At 49.9% G+C, this 16982-nt stretch overlaps 7 protein-coding genes across 7 annotated transcripts; 6 read left to right on the top strand and 1 right to left on the bottom strand.

Annotated features, from left to right (window-relative positions):
- Positions 1-3364: 3364 nt before the first annotated feature.
- N7489_000080 (ABC-F family ATP-binding cassette domain-containing protein) lies at positions 3365-5747 on the top strand (the record flags this gene model as incomplete). Its single annotated transcript, XM_056705836.1, has 6 exons — positions 3365-3533; positions 3587-3778; positions 3826-4018; positions 4066-4165; positions 4216-5310; positions 5376-5747. The coding sequence occupies 6 exons, from the start codon at positions 3365-3367 to the stop codon at positions 5745-5747; spliced, it is 2121 nt and encodes a 706-aa protein (XP_056570138.1).
- A 194-nt stretch (positions 5748-5941) lies between these two features.
- N7489_000079 (uncharacterized protein) lies at positions 5942-7231 on the top strand (the record flags this gene model as incomplete). Its single annotated transcript, XM_056705835.1, has 1 exon — positions 5942-7231. The coding sequence occupies one exon, from the start codon at positions 5942-5944 to the stop codon at positions 7229-7231; it is 1290 nt and encodes a 429-aa protein (XP_056570137.1).
- A 242-nt stretch (positions 7232-7473) lies between these two features.
- On the top strand, positions 7474-8088 carry N7489_000078 (molybdopterin cofactor biosynthetic protein; the record flags this gene model as incomplete). The annotated part of the gene is made up of 1 exon (XM_056705834.1): positions 7474-8088. One exon carries the CDS (start codon positions 7474-7476, stop codon positions 8086-8088), a length of 615 nt encoding a protein of 204 aa, XP_056570136.1.
- A 420-nt stretch (positions 8089-8508) lies between these two features.
- N7489_000077 (uncharacterized protein) lies at positions 8509-11042 on the top strand (the record flags this gene model as incomplete). The annotated part of the gene is made up of 9 exons (XM_056705833.1): positions 8509-8527; positions 8579-8787; positions 8845-9683; positions 9737-9902; positions 9963-10131; positions 10191-10259; positions 10319-10329; positions 10388-10422; positions 10481-11042. 9 exons carry the CDS (start codon positions 8509-8511, stop codon positions 11040-11042), a joined length of 2079 nt encoding a protein of 692 aa, XP_056570135.1.
- A 247-nt stretch (positions 11043-11289) lies between these two features.
- Positions 11290-13596, bottom strand: N7489_000076 (mRNA-binding ribosome synthesis protein NOC2; the record flags this gene model as incomplete). The annotated part of the gene is made up of 1 exon (XM_056705832.1): positions 11290-13596. The coding sequence occupies one exon, from the start codon at positions 13594-13596 to the stop codon at positions 11290-11292; it is 2307 nt and encodes a 768-aa protein (XP_056570134.1).
- Positions 13597-14015: 419 nt separating this feature from the next.
- N7489_000075 (ESCRT-I subunit protein VPS28) lies at positions 14016-14874 on the top strand (the record flags this gene model as incomplete). The annotated part of the gene is made up of 3 exons (XM_056705831.1): positions 14016-14105; positions 14162-14398; positions 14467-14874. The coding sequence occupies 3 exons, from the start codon at positions 14016-14018 to the stop codon at positions 14872-14874; spliced, it is 735 nt and encodes a 244-aa protein (XP_056570133.1).
- A 486-nt stretch (positions 14875-15360) lies between these two features.
- N7489_000074 (S-adenosylmethionine-dependent methyltransferase) lies at positions 15361-16525 on the top strand (the record flags this gene model as incomplete). Its single annotated transcript, XM_056705830.1, has 3 exons — positions 15361-15391; positions 15458-15715; positions 15783-16525. The coding sequence occupies 3 exons, from the start codon at positions 15361-15363 to the stop codon at positions 16523-16525; spliced, it is 1032 nt and encodes a 343-aa protein (XP_056570132.1).
- Positions 16526-16982: the final 457 nt, after the last annotated feature.

Here is a 16982-nt window from a genome sequence, read left to right as displayed (position 1 = left end):
AAAACGAAGGTCTAGTAGAATATGGATTTGGATCTAGATGGATCATGAAATTGGAAGTGAGATGGGGAAAGGGACAAAGTGTTCCGGAATAGCAACAGGGGCTTGCGCGTCCTTTCTGAGTCAGCGGGGGCCTGAGGAATGCAATCCCGTGATTGGCTGGATTGCCACTCGACGGGGCTTGTTTACCATACCGTATCCAGGGAATGTTTTCCAGATGTTCACCTGGGCAGATCTATACAGTAACATACAATATACCTGGTATACATAGTTATATGCTTCATCTATTTCCCAATATGTACTACTCTATAACAATAAATCAATTGCTTAAAGCCTTTCTCTAAATCTTGATATGTGATAGCCTACTCGGCATCCAATAACCACAGAACTCCCCTGTTAATACTTTTGCCGGCTAAAACCTTCGAAGTGGGCCAATCTCAGGGCAGGAACCATCCGACCCCATTGGCCATCCGGTCAAACTTGCCAGGGCTAGAGTGTGTTTCAGGTGTATGGTATTGTAAATGTATCTATTTTGTCCCTTTTGTGACGCAAGTGGCTGTGCCATGTCTCTCCAGGGCTGTTTATCCAAGCCCGCTTTAGTAAATGTTGCATTCCCGTTGACTTCATAGTTGAATTGGATCACCTAGAGAGACGAGAGAATTTCTCATGTGTTTAGGAGAGTTCAATCTTCAAAAAAAAAATTATAATAATAATAACCTACCAACCTTGTTCAGACTAAGAGTGACTATCACCGCAGCTAACGGCTTTCGGGGCTGAGCCAATTACTATTTACTTTGGTTTTAGCGACAGTGCGCCAAGTGGTGGGCTCTCATTGAATACATAGAGTCCACCTTTCTCTCTAGGAAATACTCCGTACGTATGTTGTACTCTGTACTTTCTACAAAATACTTCGTACAACATACATACAATATACCCGTGGACAGATACACACATATTCCAAGCAGATTGTGGTCCAGGGTGCATATTGCATTTTCCCACGTATTGACAAAATCCCTTGTTTCATCGAAACCAGCATGTGCGTATGCTGGCATCTCGCCAGGCCATATACAGCCAATCGAGACAGGCCCCTGTACCGGCTAAACCACAGTGAATCAGTCAGAGAACTAGATTGGGGAATCCTGTCCTCTCGTGCTCCCACTTAGGAATCGCAATAAGCTTTTCTAGAGTTGAAGCGGGTCGGCAACAAAGGATCCCATGGAATAGTTTTGTGATTCTCGGTGGATGTCCGCGCACGTGAGGGGCGAGCTATTCTCAATCAGGCTAGCCGGTCCGACTCTATCAAACACTAAATCTCTTCCAGCTAATCTCCGAGGTCCTTCCCTTTGGATTCCAAGGTTGGCACCATATGTTGTACGGAGTAGAACTTTTCTTCATTTCTATAGACTTGCCTATTTGGATTGCCCCTGAACCTTAACACTTAACAAGGCGAAACACTATGGGAGACAGGGCAGACTCGGTGGAGTAACTCATCACCCCTTTTTGTTTTCTCAACCAAAGAATCGACTTTCCCCTGAGTCTCGACTCTTCGACAGCCCGCTTTTTTCGTGGCCAGCGATCCTCTCGATCTACTATTTAGGGCTGACTTGGATTAGCGTAGAGTGACCGCGTGCAAAGAGGCTTAGTTAATTCTGCGCCTCAGCCACAACAACAGCACTAACAGGAGGCAGTAGCTTTTTCCTTCTTAAAAATAGACGTTAGAGAAAAACTCAGGTACGGCATTTCGCTAAGGTCGATAATGCCCACACGTAAACGATAACAACTAACTCAGAGCCGAACTATATATATACATTTGAAGTTTCTGCAGGAACGCCTCTTATGCGGATCTTTGATCAAACTGTCCCGTGTCTTGAACAGTGGATCTAGGCCACCGGCTCAATCTCTATCCACGCCCGGTAATCACTCCTTTGTCAACGATCATATTTGCCCGAAGATGCATAACTGATTCCCGTGGAATTGGTACGAAAAGTGACTCTGCCATATTCGCCCCCGCGCATTACTTACGTATGTCACCTACGCCTCAATATTTCTTAACGCAATCACATAAGTCTAGACTAGATCTGTTCCCTCGACCCTATTGTCTGGTTGTCTGACGTCTCCTGCTATCGAGACCCGCCATGCCCTGATCTCCCAGGTCTTCAAGGCCCTTCACTGTAAACCCAGGCAACGGGTCTGCTTTCCGGTTGTCTGACGACTCATCAGGCCCGCTCAAATTCGAAATAAGTGTGAGCTTGTTCGAGACTCTTGAGCGCTTTTGTGGAGATGCAGAAATTAAGGTCCAGATCTAGATTACACCTTGTCGTAGACAACGAGTATAATTCTGGCTGTGTCGCAGTCGGGTGCTCGACTGGAAGTTTTGATCGGTCTAGACTTTGCTTGTTTGGATATTCGAGGACTCAACCTGGTCTTCCCCAGTCCCCTGGAACCTGGAGCAAAATGGAGCACATCCAAGTGTCGCTATGGACTTCTACTTTTCACTTTGCTGACATCGGGGCGAGTTAACGTTGATAATATGCCATCATGATATAGGGCTAGCCCTCGAGAACCTAGATCCAGGCGTCCTCCTTTGAACATATTGAAAGGTTCCCGGTCACTGCCATTGTAGGCTTTTTGGCCGAGTGGATTCTCAAGATCTCCAAGGTGCTTAAGGGAATAATAGGAAAGCATTTGATTTTTTAGATTTCTAGTGGTGCAGGGATGCACTGTTCCCCCGATATATATTTTTAGTTCAGTTAGATCAATCACAACACGACACAAAATCCGAATGAGTCACTTTGGGACAAAGGATACTTATATGCATATAAGTATGACCTCTCATGATTTTCCGACTAAATAATTCATATGGCAAATACGAGCACAATGATGCAAAGAGGGACTCCGCCAAGGAATGTGAGTAACTGCCTCAGGCACTGAACTATTCCTCTTTCGGACCCCGACCCCAGAACGGTCGTCCAGCAGCATCCAATTTGTTCATGTTGGACCCGGTGAGTCGAGGAAAGAGAGGTTTAACGGATCAGAGTGGCGCACTTTGATCTTGTGTAAGGGCTCGAGTGACGTGGTTGCCCTTGCTGGTTATTTTATATGAACTTCGCCTGAACCTGTTTCGGGAACCCCTTCAGATATCTAACACTTGGACTCTGGCGAAAGTAACCCAAAGACCAAGAATTCTGATCATTTTCTGAAGTTATGACTTCTGCCCCGACAATTCTGGCAACGTGCAAGCAGACACGATTTCATCTGCTAGATGATAATCCTTCGCAGGAGGTATAGGTAGCCACAACAAGCATCCAGATGACCACTAACGCTGGAATTTATTTATTGACAGATCGATGTGGATGGATTAAATATTATGGTCACATCATCTCCACCTGGATCTATCGAAGATGCATCGAAATCAAAGACCAAAGGGAAATCAAAGGCCAAGGCTGCAGGGAGAGAGCTCATCTCAGACGGGCACCTACGACTCAAGGCAGGCATTCACTATGGGTTGATAGGTCGCAACGGAACTGGGAAGTCAAGTGAGATAGATCTCCGCATATACCATTTACAAACCTCAGTATATTGATTTTAGCAGCGCTCCTCCGGGCAATGGCAGAGAAACTCATCCCTGGCATCCCGCATTCGACTCGCATGGCGATCTTGCAGCAGACGGACGAACATGATGACAAACCTTTCGGCGAAGACCCTAATCGAGACAAAACTGTTTTGGAAGCTGTTCTCAGCAGTGATGAAACGAGGAACGAGGCTGTTCGGATGGCGGAATGTTAGTACACCTCTTCAATTGGAATTGTACTCGACTGACCATCCAAGTTCTATCGAAGAGTTTTGAGACTGAAGATCCAATGCAGCCCGTGTGGGCGATCCGCAAAATACGACACCAGAAAGCAGAAAAGCATCTCTTCCTGGCACACAAGAACGCAAGCTTGAAAAGCGGTGCTCGAGGTCTACAAGCAAGGAAAGACTTGAAGGCTGCGGAGGGGAAGCTCGAGGCTACATCGGAAATGTCAGTTGCATCCATTCGCGCTATTGACTATATCTGACTCCTGTCAGGTTGTCCCAGGATGTAGACGCCATAGATGCGGAGGCAGTCCAGGCCGATACCCAAGCTGCCGCCGAGACATTACAAACCCTACAGTCCCAACTTGAAGATGTAGGCCTCTGAACGGTGGCTATTTACTTACTCCGTTAACGTGAAACCAGATGAAACTTGCCGATATGGAGCAACAAGCTCGTCGTGTCCTCCTTGGTCTCGGCTTCAAAGAAGACGGACTCGAGAAGAAAGTCTCTACGCTCTCAGGAGGTTGGCGTATGCGATGTATGCTAGCCAGCGTTTTGGTCCAAGATCCCGACATCATGATCCTCGACGAGCCGACCAACTTCTTGGATCTTCTGGGAGTAGTGTGGCTGGAGAACTACCTGAAACAACTCCGCGACACATCAGAAACAACCATCATCTTGGTCTCACACGACAGAGATTTCATCAATGCTGTCTGCGAGGAAATTGTCATCCTCCGAGATCAGAAACTGACGTATTTCCGAGGGAACCTCTCTGCCTATGAGCATGATTTCGAGGAACAGAAGCTCTACCTGGGGCGCATGAAAGAGGCTCAAGAGCGTCAGGTTGCGCATATGGAAGCCAGTATCCGGGAGAACATGAAGGTTGGGAAGAAGACTAATGATGAAAACAAGCTGCGACAAGCGAAGTCGCGACAGAAGAAAGTCGATGATCGGATGGGTCTTCAGGTTAGCGCGAGCGGGGGGCGTTTCAAGCTGAACCGTGATCTAGTCGGATGGCATGCCCACAATCGGGCTGAGATCGAGGTCCCGACAGATGAGAAGGGCGCGACTATGAGTCTGCCCGATGCGACGGAGTTGCGGTTCCCTGGACCGTTGGTGTCGCTGGAGGGTATTGTTTTCCAGTACAAGAAAACCGACCGCGTCATCCTGGACGACGTGAACTTGGTCGTTCACCTAGGTGACCGTGTCGGGATTATGGGTCTCAATGGCTCGGGAAAGACGACCCTGCTCCGTGTTCTGACGGGACAGGTATCTCCCTCCAAGGGCAAGGTATCGACCCACTCCCGGTTGAAAGTGGGCTACTATAGCCAGCATTCTGTGGAAGAGCTGCAAGAGCGTGGCCGAGGCGAACCTAGTTTAACTGCGCTGGGCTTATTGACTATTGAGACCGAAGGATCCCTGAATGAGGGCGCTATCAGAGGTCTACTCGCCTCGATGGGGTTAGCAGGTCGTATTGCATCTGATGTCCCTATCGTCAAACTGTCAGGTGGACAATTGGTATGTGAAATGCGAAAAATCGACATGGAACAGTTGAGGTAAGCTAATAATATTGGCAAATTTAGGTCCGCCTTGCATTGGCTCGAATCGTCTGGACTGCACCACAGCTTCTCATTCTTGATGAAATCACCACGCATTTAGATTTCCACACTGTCACTGCATTAGCTACGGCTCTCTCCTCTTTCAATGGTGCCGTGCTTCTAATTTCACACGACCGTTTCCTTGTTCGATCCGTAATCGAGGGCAAGCGTGACACTGAGCATAAACTCGATGAAGATTTCGAAGGGCTGGAGGAGGAAGAGACCGAGGAAACGCCAAGACGTCGGTCGGTCTATGTGATTAAACAGGGCAAGATGAACGAACAGAAGGATGGGGTGGAGCAGTTCGAAAAGAGCTTGGTGAAGCGAGTGGAGAAGTTGTTAGGGACGATAGATTAGCTGGTGTACATACCTCATCTAGAATAGGTCCATGTAATGTGAGTTGATTCTGAAGTCACCAATTGAAGATGACTCAGCACGGAGCCCGCCGAACGGCATGTGCGATAAGAGACCTTCCCCTCATTCCTCCGCGGAGGATCGCGCTTGCATATATATTTGCCAACATGCAACATTTGAATTGAAATAACTTCCTCATGGCTGGCCTGTGCAAGCGAATTGTATCCTGCCCTAGGGTGGCCCGTCAGTGGCCCGTACAGATTCGACCCCAGAGCACTCACGCCGCATCAAGACCCAACGCCACCGTCCCCGCTGGATTTCCCCCTCCTCCCTCAACTGAACCCTCTAGACTATCCACACTCAAGTCTGCGAAGCCCTTTTCCGAATTTCTCACCGACACCTTTAATCGCCAACATGACTATCTCCGCATTAGCGTCACGGAACGGTGCAATCTTCGGTGTCTGTACTGCATGCCCGAGGAAGGCATAGACCTTTCGCCCTCTGCGAAACTGCTTACGTCCCCAGAGATTCTATACCTGTCCTCGTTATTTGTTTCGCAGGGTGTGACAAAAATCCGATTAACCGGTGGGGAACCGACCGTCCGCAAAGACATCGTGCCGTTGATGCAGGACATTGGCAAGCTACGACAAAATGGGCTTCGGGAACTGTGTTTGACAACCAATGGGATCTCGTTACATCGAAAATTGGACCCAATGGTGGAAGCTGGGCTGACAGGAGTCAATCTCAGCCTCGACACGCTGGATCCGTTCCAGTTCCAGATCATGACAAGACGTAAGGGGTTCGATGCTGTGATGAAGAGCGTCGACCGCATTCTGGAAATGAACAAAGTCGGTGCAGGGATCAAGCTGAAGATCAATTGCGTTGTCATGAGGGGAATGAATGACCGAGAGATCCTCCCATTCGTGGAGCTGGGCCGCGAGAAACCGATTGAAGTGCGCTTCATCGAATATATGCCTTTCGGCGGGAACAAATGGAACCAGGGAAAGATGTTCTCTTATCAGGAGATGCTAGCTGTCATCCGAGAGAAGTATCCCGCATTCGAAAAGGTGGCCGACCACAAGAATGACACCAGTAAGACATACCGTGTTCCTGGGTTCGAAGGCCGCGTGGGATTTATCACGAGCATGACTCACAACTTCTGTGGTACCTGCAACCGGTTACGCATTACTAGCGACGGGAATCTCAAAGTCTGCCTGTTCGGTAACTCCGAGGTCTCCTTGCGGGATATCATTCGTAAGGAGAACGGTGGGAACCCAATTGACGTGGATGCAATGAACAATCTGCAGCTGTTGGAAACAGTACAAAATGCAGCACGCCTTAGTGACGAAGGCGGCTTGGTCAATGAGCGTGAGCGTGAGATTCTTGACATTATCGGCATGGCTGTGAAACGAAAGAAGGCGAAACACGCCGGCATGGAGCAACTAAAGGACATGAAGAACCGCCCTATGATCCTGATTGGTGGGTAGTTATCTTCTTCTTTTTCCTTTTTCTCTTCATGATCGGAAACGCTTTACGACCTGTAAATCATCTCGGATGAACATCTCTTTTGGATATCATAAATTGGCGGGATCTTACTTGATACCATGTATACATGCAATTGATGTATTTGGACATTATTCACTGAATCACCAAGCTGATAGATGAACTAGATAATAAACCAAAACCATGGGGTTTAGGGTCTCATTCCTGGTCAACCATACCGGTACATATGCTTCCGCATCTCCCTGCAGCTTCCCAAAGGCGTCTTTACCACTCTGGGCGTTCTAAACCAGAGACCGATGACTGTATTCCTCGCCCATCTCGCTCTCTACCCACAACCTCAGACGCCGATCTCCCTCACCTCACACCATCTAAAACCGTACACATGACCCAGATCACCGAAAAGCCCGAAACAAAGCGTGTCGCCACAGCCGCCTGCACCGTCTCCTTCTCAAACTCACGACCCTGGGAAATCCTCCGCGAAGGTCAAACCACGCACAAAGGCGACGTCTTCAGCGTTGCCCGGATCGCGGGTATCATGGCCGCAAAAAGGACGCCCGATATTGTGCCTCTTTGCCATCCCGGCATTGGTATTACCGGGGTCGAGGTCAGCGTGGAACTGGTTGAGCCCGGGCAGAACAGGGATCACGGCGCCATGAATGTCGTGGCATCGGTCAGCTGCTTTGGTCGCACAGGGGTGGAAATGGAGGCTATGACGGCTACTATGGGTGCGGCTTTGACGGTTTACGATATGCTCAAGGCTGTGGATAAGGGGATGATGATTGATTCTGTTCGATTGTTGGAGAAACAGGGTGGGAAGAGTGGGCATTGGGTACGGGAATAAGCTTGTATGTAGTTGGTGTAGAGTGTAGAGTTATCATTCGATATGTAGTAAAGGGGATGTACTATATACTCTTCTTCAATAGCCCTAATAGCCCTGCCTAGGTTTAGGGGATCTACCTATCCGCGATCAGCCCTACGGGCTAACCGTTTAAATTCTCCAAGTACTCGAATGGGCTAGCGTTTCAGTTGGGGTTTCATATTTTTACCTTTTCCTCGTTCATATAATAAATCTTATGTATCCTTCTGTTTGAGGCCGTTAGTCGTGTCCATTTGAGACTTCTTGCGTTGTGTGGGTTCTCTTGAAAATCCTGCAGAACTTCGTTTTCAGTTCGACGCCTCAACAGCCAAGAATTTAGCACACAACACGAACTACGCTTTACCAACGCTGGCGAATTATGTTGAATTATGTCGTCAAATTAAAATGCATACACTGCTAATCCGTATGTGCGCCTGAGCTACTCGTCATGAACCCAACTAACCGCTTTATGCAGTCCGCCGGTGGCGGAGGAAGACTGGGAGGATCATAATGGCACTGTGCCCGCCCTTGAATTTCTTGACGCTACACTATTTCTATTTCATTGCTACAAGCATAATCGCCAGTATCATTTTCTACCTGACATCGACGTCATGGCGGAGCGTTGCCTATGTGGACTCGATTTTCATGTGCGTCAGTGCTATGACCGGTGCTGGATTGAATACGGTATTGACGCAGCCCCCCATATATGGCTATATCGTAGGCTAATAACTCGACGAATAGGTGGATCTGTCGGCTCTAAACAGCTTCCAACAAGCAGTTTTGTTCACCTTGCTTATTTTGGGCCATGCCGTTCTCATTTCCCTCACTGTGCTTCTAGTACGTAAAAGGGCATTCGAGGCAAAGTTCAAGGGTGTCTCCGATGAACGGGAAAGAGAGCGGTCTACTCGTCACCACTCGGAAGTTGAACTGCAGACCAGGGACCAGGTGCCTGTGAATGAAAGCACTGGAACTGATCTCCCCGGCGAGAGCACCGAAGGACAGGGCTGTAAACCACGCCCAAAGACACATCTGCTGGTCAAAGTGGCCCCAGGAGAGCCATCATCTCGCAATGAACAGCCGTGGGTGGAAGACGACCAAATAACCATCGGCGGCACACCCCGTCATCATCACCACCGAGTCTTCCCCATGGCTGGCATCGGGGCGAGACCTGATCTGAATAACCACCCCCGCGATGCAGCGCCCAATGTGCCCTTGGTCGCGAAGGATTCTGTGTCTGGCTTCAAGGGAATTCTCCGTGGCACACAGAAGTACATGGCCTCCAAGGGCCTTGTGTCCCGCAACTCCCAGTTCCACGATCTCACCCCTGCTGAGCGTGATGAAATAGGTGGTGTGGAGTATAAGGCTGTCTCGTTTTTATCTGTGATTGTGTTCCTTTACTTCATCCTGTTTATTGTGTTCGGCATGATCGGTATCGGTGGCTGGCTGGAAGCTAATGATCCCGCCGTGACGCGCGCGAACGGCCTCTCGCCGTTCTGGACGGGTGCTTTCTTTGCTGTTTCTGCATTCGTGAACAGCGGCATGTCGCTCTTGGATACTAACATGACCGCTTTACAGTTGAGGTAGGTGATCTAGACCCTCATTTCTCATAGTCAAGCTTGCTAACCTTGTTTAGAGCTTACCCTCTTCTCACAATGGGATTGCTGATTCTCGCTGGGAACACCCTCTTCCCATGCTTCCTGCGGTTCATTATCTGGATTATGAGGGCCATGCTTCCCGATCGGCCGAAGTGGCAGTCATGGCGCATAACCCTTGATTTCATACTGGAGCATCCTCGGAGGGTAAGTCCTCTTGCATTATTCTAATGGTTTGCCGAATATAGACGCTTATCATAAAGCCAGGTCTATACGAATCTCTTCCCTGCTCGCCATACGTGGTATCTGCTCGGCACGATTATCATTCTGAACGGTATCGACTGGGCGGCATTTGAGCTACTGTCTATTGGAAACGAGGACATCGAGAGTCTTCCTACCGAGTATCGTGTGTTGGATGGACTGTTCCAAGCCCTAGGTTTGTCAACCGCAACAGCGTCATATTCGACTCAAGCTAACGAATTATTTCGAGTACAGCGGTACGCGCTGGTGGATTCTACGTTGTAACCATTGCCGATCTCCACCAGGGTCTCTTGGTTCTCTATGGTAAGTGAATTCAATATCCTCGCTGGACCGAAAGATCATCATACTAACATAACCTCCAGTACTCATGATGGTAGGACATATCAGACTCATACCCCATAAACCGAACCCCTAACTAACAACTCACCCAGTACGTCTCCGCGTACCCAGTAACGCTCACGATGCGGTAAGTACCTCGTGGAATCAACACACGTCAAGAAGCCGCAATCTAACCACCCACACAGCAACACGAACGTCTATGAAGAACGCTCGCTAGGGATCTACGCACATGACGAGACCCCCGACTCGCCAGCAAACACAAGTCGCAGCAACGTAGCAATGGACCTAATCCGACACCATCTTGGCCGTCCAGGTCTGTCGGAGACTTCGCGCGGCTACTTCGTCCACCAGCAACTCCGCTCCCAGCTCAGCCATGATCTGTGGTGGATCGCGCTGGCGGTGTTCTTTATCGCCATCGCCGAGTCAGACCACTATGAGTCTCAGCCCGTGGCTTTTTCCACCTTCAATATTATTTTCGAGGTTGTCTCTGCCTACGGATGTGTGGGTGTTAGTCTTGGGTTCCCTGGGAAGAATTACTCGTTCTGCGGCGCGTGGCATACTATTAGCAAGTTGATTCTTGCTGCTGTGGCTTTGCGTGGTAGACATCGTGGTTTGCCGGTGGCTATTGATAAGGCTATTATGTTGCCCAGTGAATCTTTGGCTTGGGCGGAGGAGGAGGATGCTGCTATGCGGAGGGATAGGTCTAGGGCTTGGGCTCAGGAGCGTGGACCTGTTGGGTCTGTTTAGGTGTTCAGATGGTGGTTCGATATACCCCTTTTGCATGCTAATTTAGTGTTTAGACTGTTCTAGAGAGCGTGGATTTATGAAACATATGATGATATGAAGTTTTGAAGGTAATAAATTATCTTGTAGGACTAACTACCCATGGTGTATCCTGGTAAAAAGAAAGTAGACGTATGCAATAACCGTATGAATGTAGATGGACATGGACGTGGAACAAGGAGATATACAAATTAACAAAAAACTAGACGACCTACTCGTCCTCCATCTCCATCTCATCCTCGTCCTCATCTTCACTCTCGATCTCAGCTTCCTCCTCGCTCTCCAATTCCTCCTCATCCTCGTCCTCACTGCCATCATCACTGCCAGCAACACCACCCATATCCTCATCCTCCCCACCGTTCTTCTTCGCCTCCTGTCTCCGCTTCTCTTCCTCAATACGACCTTCTTCGAGGACAGCAGCACGCTCCGCACGCAGCTTGCGTTGCGTCTTAACGAACGCACCGACAGGGGTAGTCTCCCAGTCAACATCCTTGAGGAAAGATTCAACGCCAGAGCGATTGCGGGGAGCATAAGTGACGTTAAGACGGCGCTCTTCGATCCAGCGGGCATTGGTCTCAACCTTCTGCACGAGCAGCAGGATCATCTGGTTGATCTTGGCATTCTTGTTTCCACCGCTGCGGGCAGAGACCTGCTTCAGCCAGCGCTTGAGGGAGACAATGACGGGCACGGACAGTTCCGGGAACGCAATGTGCTTGGACCACAGAACGAAGAACTCGGAAAGGAGCTCGGCGACCTGCTCACCAACGCCGTCCTGGTAAGTGCGCGATCGCAGGTAAGATTTGGGCGCGCGGATAGCTGTGTTGAAGTCCAAGGGCTTAAGCGTGCTGGACTTGGGGTGCTTGCGCATCTCCGCTGAGGTCAGGACCTCGAGGAGTGAAGCTGAGAGCGGGATGTAGGTGCCCGTGGCGCGGGAGATACGGAGCAGGGAGCGCGTCAATTGGAAGCGCAGAGGGAAGTACGTGGCGGTTGGGATGAGGCGCATGGCGCCTAGGGTGATCTGCACGACGGGGTAGATGAGGGGACGGAGAGCGGACTGCTTGCCGACTTGAGCCTCGACAAGGCCATCGCAGTGCTGCGAAAGTACTCGGGACCAGAAGTCCAGCGAGTGCACGTATTGCCAGTTGTAAATGGTCTTGTAGGACTCCTTGGAGGTGTTGGTAATGCTCTTGCGCAGGTGCATAGCAAGCTGACGGATGAAGGAGAATCCTGCTGTGTATGAGACGTTCTGGTCAATGCCCCAGATTTCGGCTGCGGAGTTCTTCATCAAGTTCACGCCTGCTAGCGTGTGCACCGTTGTGTTGCGGCTACCCTTGACAACACCCTCGTAGGTGGCCTTGAGCACACTCTCCCGGATACCTGCATCTCCCAGAACCATAAGGCGGCGCAGGATCAAGAAACCTGTGATACGGGTTGCATCGGCAGTCGACACATCAGCCCAAATTCCGACGACAATCTTGACGAGTGTCTTCAGCACCTTACGGAACTGAAGAAGGTAAGGCAGCATGGGCTCAATGGACGCGAGGGTCAACTTGAGTGTGGATGCATCGGACAAATTAACCAGAAGCTGGTGAACTGAAGCAGTGTGCGATTTGATCAGAGGTGTGAGGGTCTTGAACTTCTTCGAATCCAATGACACCCTGATCTTGCCAGAAGCGCTCTCCTTAACGGGAAGATGATGGGCCAAGACCTTGGGGATGGTGTTGAGGGCCGTGACAAGAACCTGGTGGTACACGTTCTTGTCGGAGATGGTGTATTTTTGCTCGGGGGCCTCGGGGTCATTGACATAGGCGGCCGCACGGAAAGCGAGAACAGCCTGGCGCATGGCTCTGATCGAGTTTTGCTCCTCCATCAACTTCTGCCACTTCTTGACCATCTCAATAGTCAAGGTCTCATCCTCGGGCTCCTCCTCTTCCTTCTTCGACTTCTTCTTCTTCTTCTTGGCTGGTCCCTCGTCTTCGGGTTCTTCGCTTTCACTCAGTGCATCAACCTCTGAAAGATCGCCTTGGTCACCGAACTCGAGCAGCTCAGAATCATTTTCCTTGAGGTATTTGTAGAACTCGGGGTCCTTCTCCTTCAATGACTCCAGCTGATCCTTGTGCTCGTCGTAAGCATCGGCACTGTCCGCGTCGTCACTGTCACCCTCGCCCTCAGAAGCCTCAGCATCTGCATGTGCCTTATCTTCTGAGCGCTTGCGCTTGCCGATTTTGGGGGTGGTATCCTTCTTGCTGGCCTTCTTTCCCTTCTCTTCGGGAATATCGAAGCCACCAGCGAAAAAGTCGTCGACGTTCATTTCGGAAAAGGCATCTTGTTTCTTCAGGTCCTCCGGGTCCTTCTCTGCGGCGGCTTCGGCTTCGGCGCGGCGAGCAGCATTTTTTTCCTTGCGCTTGTCGTTCATTTGGTGTCTCTGCTTGATCTTGGCATTGGCTTTGCGTCGCTCAAGAACGTCCGGCAGACGGTTCTGCACGAACTTCTTGGTCGATTTTTTGGCTCCAACCATTTTGAGAGATTGATGCAGAAAAGAGTCTGCAAGTGTAGCTTGGTCGGAAAATGGCTGGCCAAAAAAAAATTGGGGAGAAAATCGGCGGGTCCGCTCTTCAGACCGCCTTCGCTTTTGGCATCGGATAACATCCAGACAATCCCATCATCCCATGATTAGCAGTGAAGGCAGTACCTACCTAGGTACGTATGGTTATTCTTGTAGGTATCTACCTATATACGTATATAGGTACATATGTAGGTACATGTCCACGGGTAGGTATTTTGTTACATACAAAATACCCCTCTGGAGCCCTGGAGCTCAGGCCTACTTATGTAATCAGAACCGGAAACCCTTCGGACTTACGACTGACAACTTACAGCTGACAACTGACAACTGACAACTGACAATTATTGCACATAGCGAGAAAGTTTCCAAAAATGTACTCGCAGCGCCCACTTCCTTATGCGCCGACCCCGTACAGCTACACACCCAATCCCGCCCGGTCAGCCACAATCAATCTCGATGAAGTATGGATCCTTGTCTCCGCATTGATAGTCATATTCACTAATGCCACATGTCTTAGGAAGTCAAACTAGCATCCAGCTCAGTCGAACGTGACTTATATGAATCCCTAGCCGAAATATACAGCATCATTGTCACCCTTGATGGACTCGAGAAAGCATACATCAAGGACGTGGTCACCGAGGCAGAGTATACCGAGACATGCACACGGCTATTGAAGCAATACAAGTCCAGTCTTGGAGATGAGACAGTATCGCGGGAATTTGTGGATCTGGAAACGTTCAAACGGACGTGGGGGGTGAGTGTTCCCTCTCCATTTTACCCCGCAAACCTCAACGCATCTCTGACGCCAGATGCACAATATAGCTAGAATGCCCACGAGCCACGGAGCGATTGCGCATTGGTCTTCCAGCCACAGTCGAGCAAGCTTCTCACGGCGGAGCAAGCTCTAGTATGGGTGCAACGGCGACGGGTCCCGCCGGCGGTGCCTCGGGTAGTCTCATTCTGGCAGCAACCGAAAACTTCATCACCTTCCTCGATGCATTGAAACTCAACATGGTATCCAAGGATGCACTGCATCCACTTTTATCGGAGGTGATTCAGTCTGTGAACAAGGTAACAGATACTGATTTCGAAGACCGCGGCAAGATCATTCAGTGGTTGATCGCATTGAATCAAATGCGAGCTACTGAGGAATTGAGCGAGGACCAAGCACGTGAACTTGCATTTGATATTGAACAGGCTTATCAGGGCTTCAAGGCCACGTTGAACTGATTTGGAGAATCATTTACTTGGTGCCCCGGCAAGGCGTTCATATGGACAGTAGAGATACCATTATGTTTTTATGTATTGACATGATCATCAGTGATTGCTAGCTAAATATACCCACTCTTGCTTGTTTTGGATCGAGTGTTCTTGTATAAGCACGACTATCCATGGGCATAGACTATGTCTCGAGCTGCATCCAACTTAAGTGGTGTGTATATGCTGTTTGACCCTGCTCTTTTTTATTTCTCGTTCGATCATCTATTTGTTTCCCAATTGCAGCAAGTCTTCAATTTCACCATTCCTGTTCTTTGATGGTTTGATGCCTGATAATCTAGGCGACAATCAATCCGCGGAACGGCAGCGCCAGCCTTTCCTCTTTGGGAATATTTTCTTTTTCTCCGCCACATTTTCGTCCGATTCTCCTGGCTGCGAGGCCAATTTGTTGCCTTGCATTCTTTACCAGCAACAACTAGAGAGCATACAGTTATCGCCATGATTAGTGCTACAGATGAGCCTCTACATGGTTAGTTCACAATCTACCCCTCTGATCCATCCGGTCCACAAAAGATAATGGGACTGATAAGCGCAGTTCTTGACCTCCCGCAGCTCTACCAGAAGCCCTCGGGAACCGATCTCGTGAAGGCTTTGGCTTTGTTGAGCTTACAGCCCCGCACGTTTGGCACCACCGCCGATGTCGTCAAAGGCCCCGCGGTCCAGCCTGCAGGAGTGACTCGATATCTCACATCCCTCATCGCCAGTCAACTGGCATGGCTCGAGACGGATGAACTCCGGGAGGCGATCTGGGACGCGGCCGCTGCACGACTAAGTGAACGGTCTGGTCGGACAGGTAAGCAGGCCACCATCCGTCTGGCTGTGTTCTGTTATCCCGCTGACCGTGACTCATTCTCTACCAGCTATGCCGGCAATGTCTCGAATCTTCAACGTGCCCACCTCCTCCGGCGAAGAATATACACTAACTCTCCACGAACCGTCAATCACGGCGGACAACCTCGGTATGAAGACTTGGGTATCTTCGTATCTTCTCTCGCGCCGACTTCACAACATTGGATCGCCACCAGCACTTGTTCCCTCGGCATCGGCTACTCCCTCCACCTTGAGCCAGAAACCTCTGCGGGCACTCGAGCTTGGTGCCGGAACAGGCTTGGTCGGGCTTTCCTTTGCGGCTCTGCAAGGTGACTCTGCCACTGTTCACCTCACCGACTTGCCTGAGATCGTACCGAATCTCGCCCACAACGTTGCCTTGAACGTAGAACTCCTGAACAGAACTGGGGCGACAGTTACCACCGGTTTGCTCGATTGGTCAGTCGCGCCGTCTCCTCTTCCAACTGCGGAAGAGCAGTTTGATGTGATTCTCGCCGCAGATCCATTGTACTCGCCCAATCATCCCCAATGGCTGGTGGATACCATTCAACCCTGGCTTAGCCGTGGGCTCGATGCGCGAGTCGTGGTGGAGATGCCGCTACGAGATGCATATCTGCCGCAGGTGAAGGAGTTCCGGCAGCGGATGGGCGAGCTGGGTCTGGCTGTGGTTGAGGAGGGCGAGGAGGTCGGGTACGATGACTGGGAGAGTGCAGATGGAGGCGCACTGGCCGTCAACTGTTGGTGGTCGATTTGGGGATGGACTGAAAAGGTATAATGGCAGTAATGCCGGGTCATATTGGGACTGGTGACCAAACGAAATGACGAATAATAAACGATACACGATAGATTAGAATAGTGATCTCCTAGACGTTGGTTATTGAGCAATGCATGCACCCTGCATCTGATTCAGAGAGTCATCAGTAGATATGTAACCGCCTAGCAGATTCGAATCTTGAAGATGAATTTCTCGCATGATTTTCTTCGGTAGACATCAATTTGATGAATGAGGAACATCGTTGGTCGACAGAAAAGAGGAGCAGGTCCGTCACGTGGCGATGACGTCGGTGTCACCATTTCGGTGAATCACCTACTTCAAGGGTGTGAACTATGATGATTTGCCATTATAGCATCCAACTGCTCTATTCCCTTATTAGCTCAATCCCGCCTGAAAAACCAATCCCTTGTTTCGGTGGCGCTGTGAACATTCCCTGGAAGGATCACGGTCACCACGG

This window comes from Penicillium chrysogenum, assembly GCF_028827035.1.
Source record: "Penicillium chrysogenum strain IBT 35668 chromosome Unknown utg000001l_segment0_segment0, whole genome shotgun sequence".
Classification (NCBI taxonomy): Eukaryota; Fungi; Ascomycota; class Eurotiomycetes; order Eurotiales; family Aspergillaceae; genus Penicillium; species Penicillium chrysogenum.
This window is presented reverse-complemented; position numbering and strand designations above follow the sequence as displayed.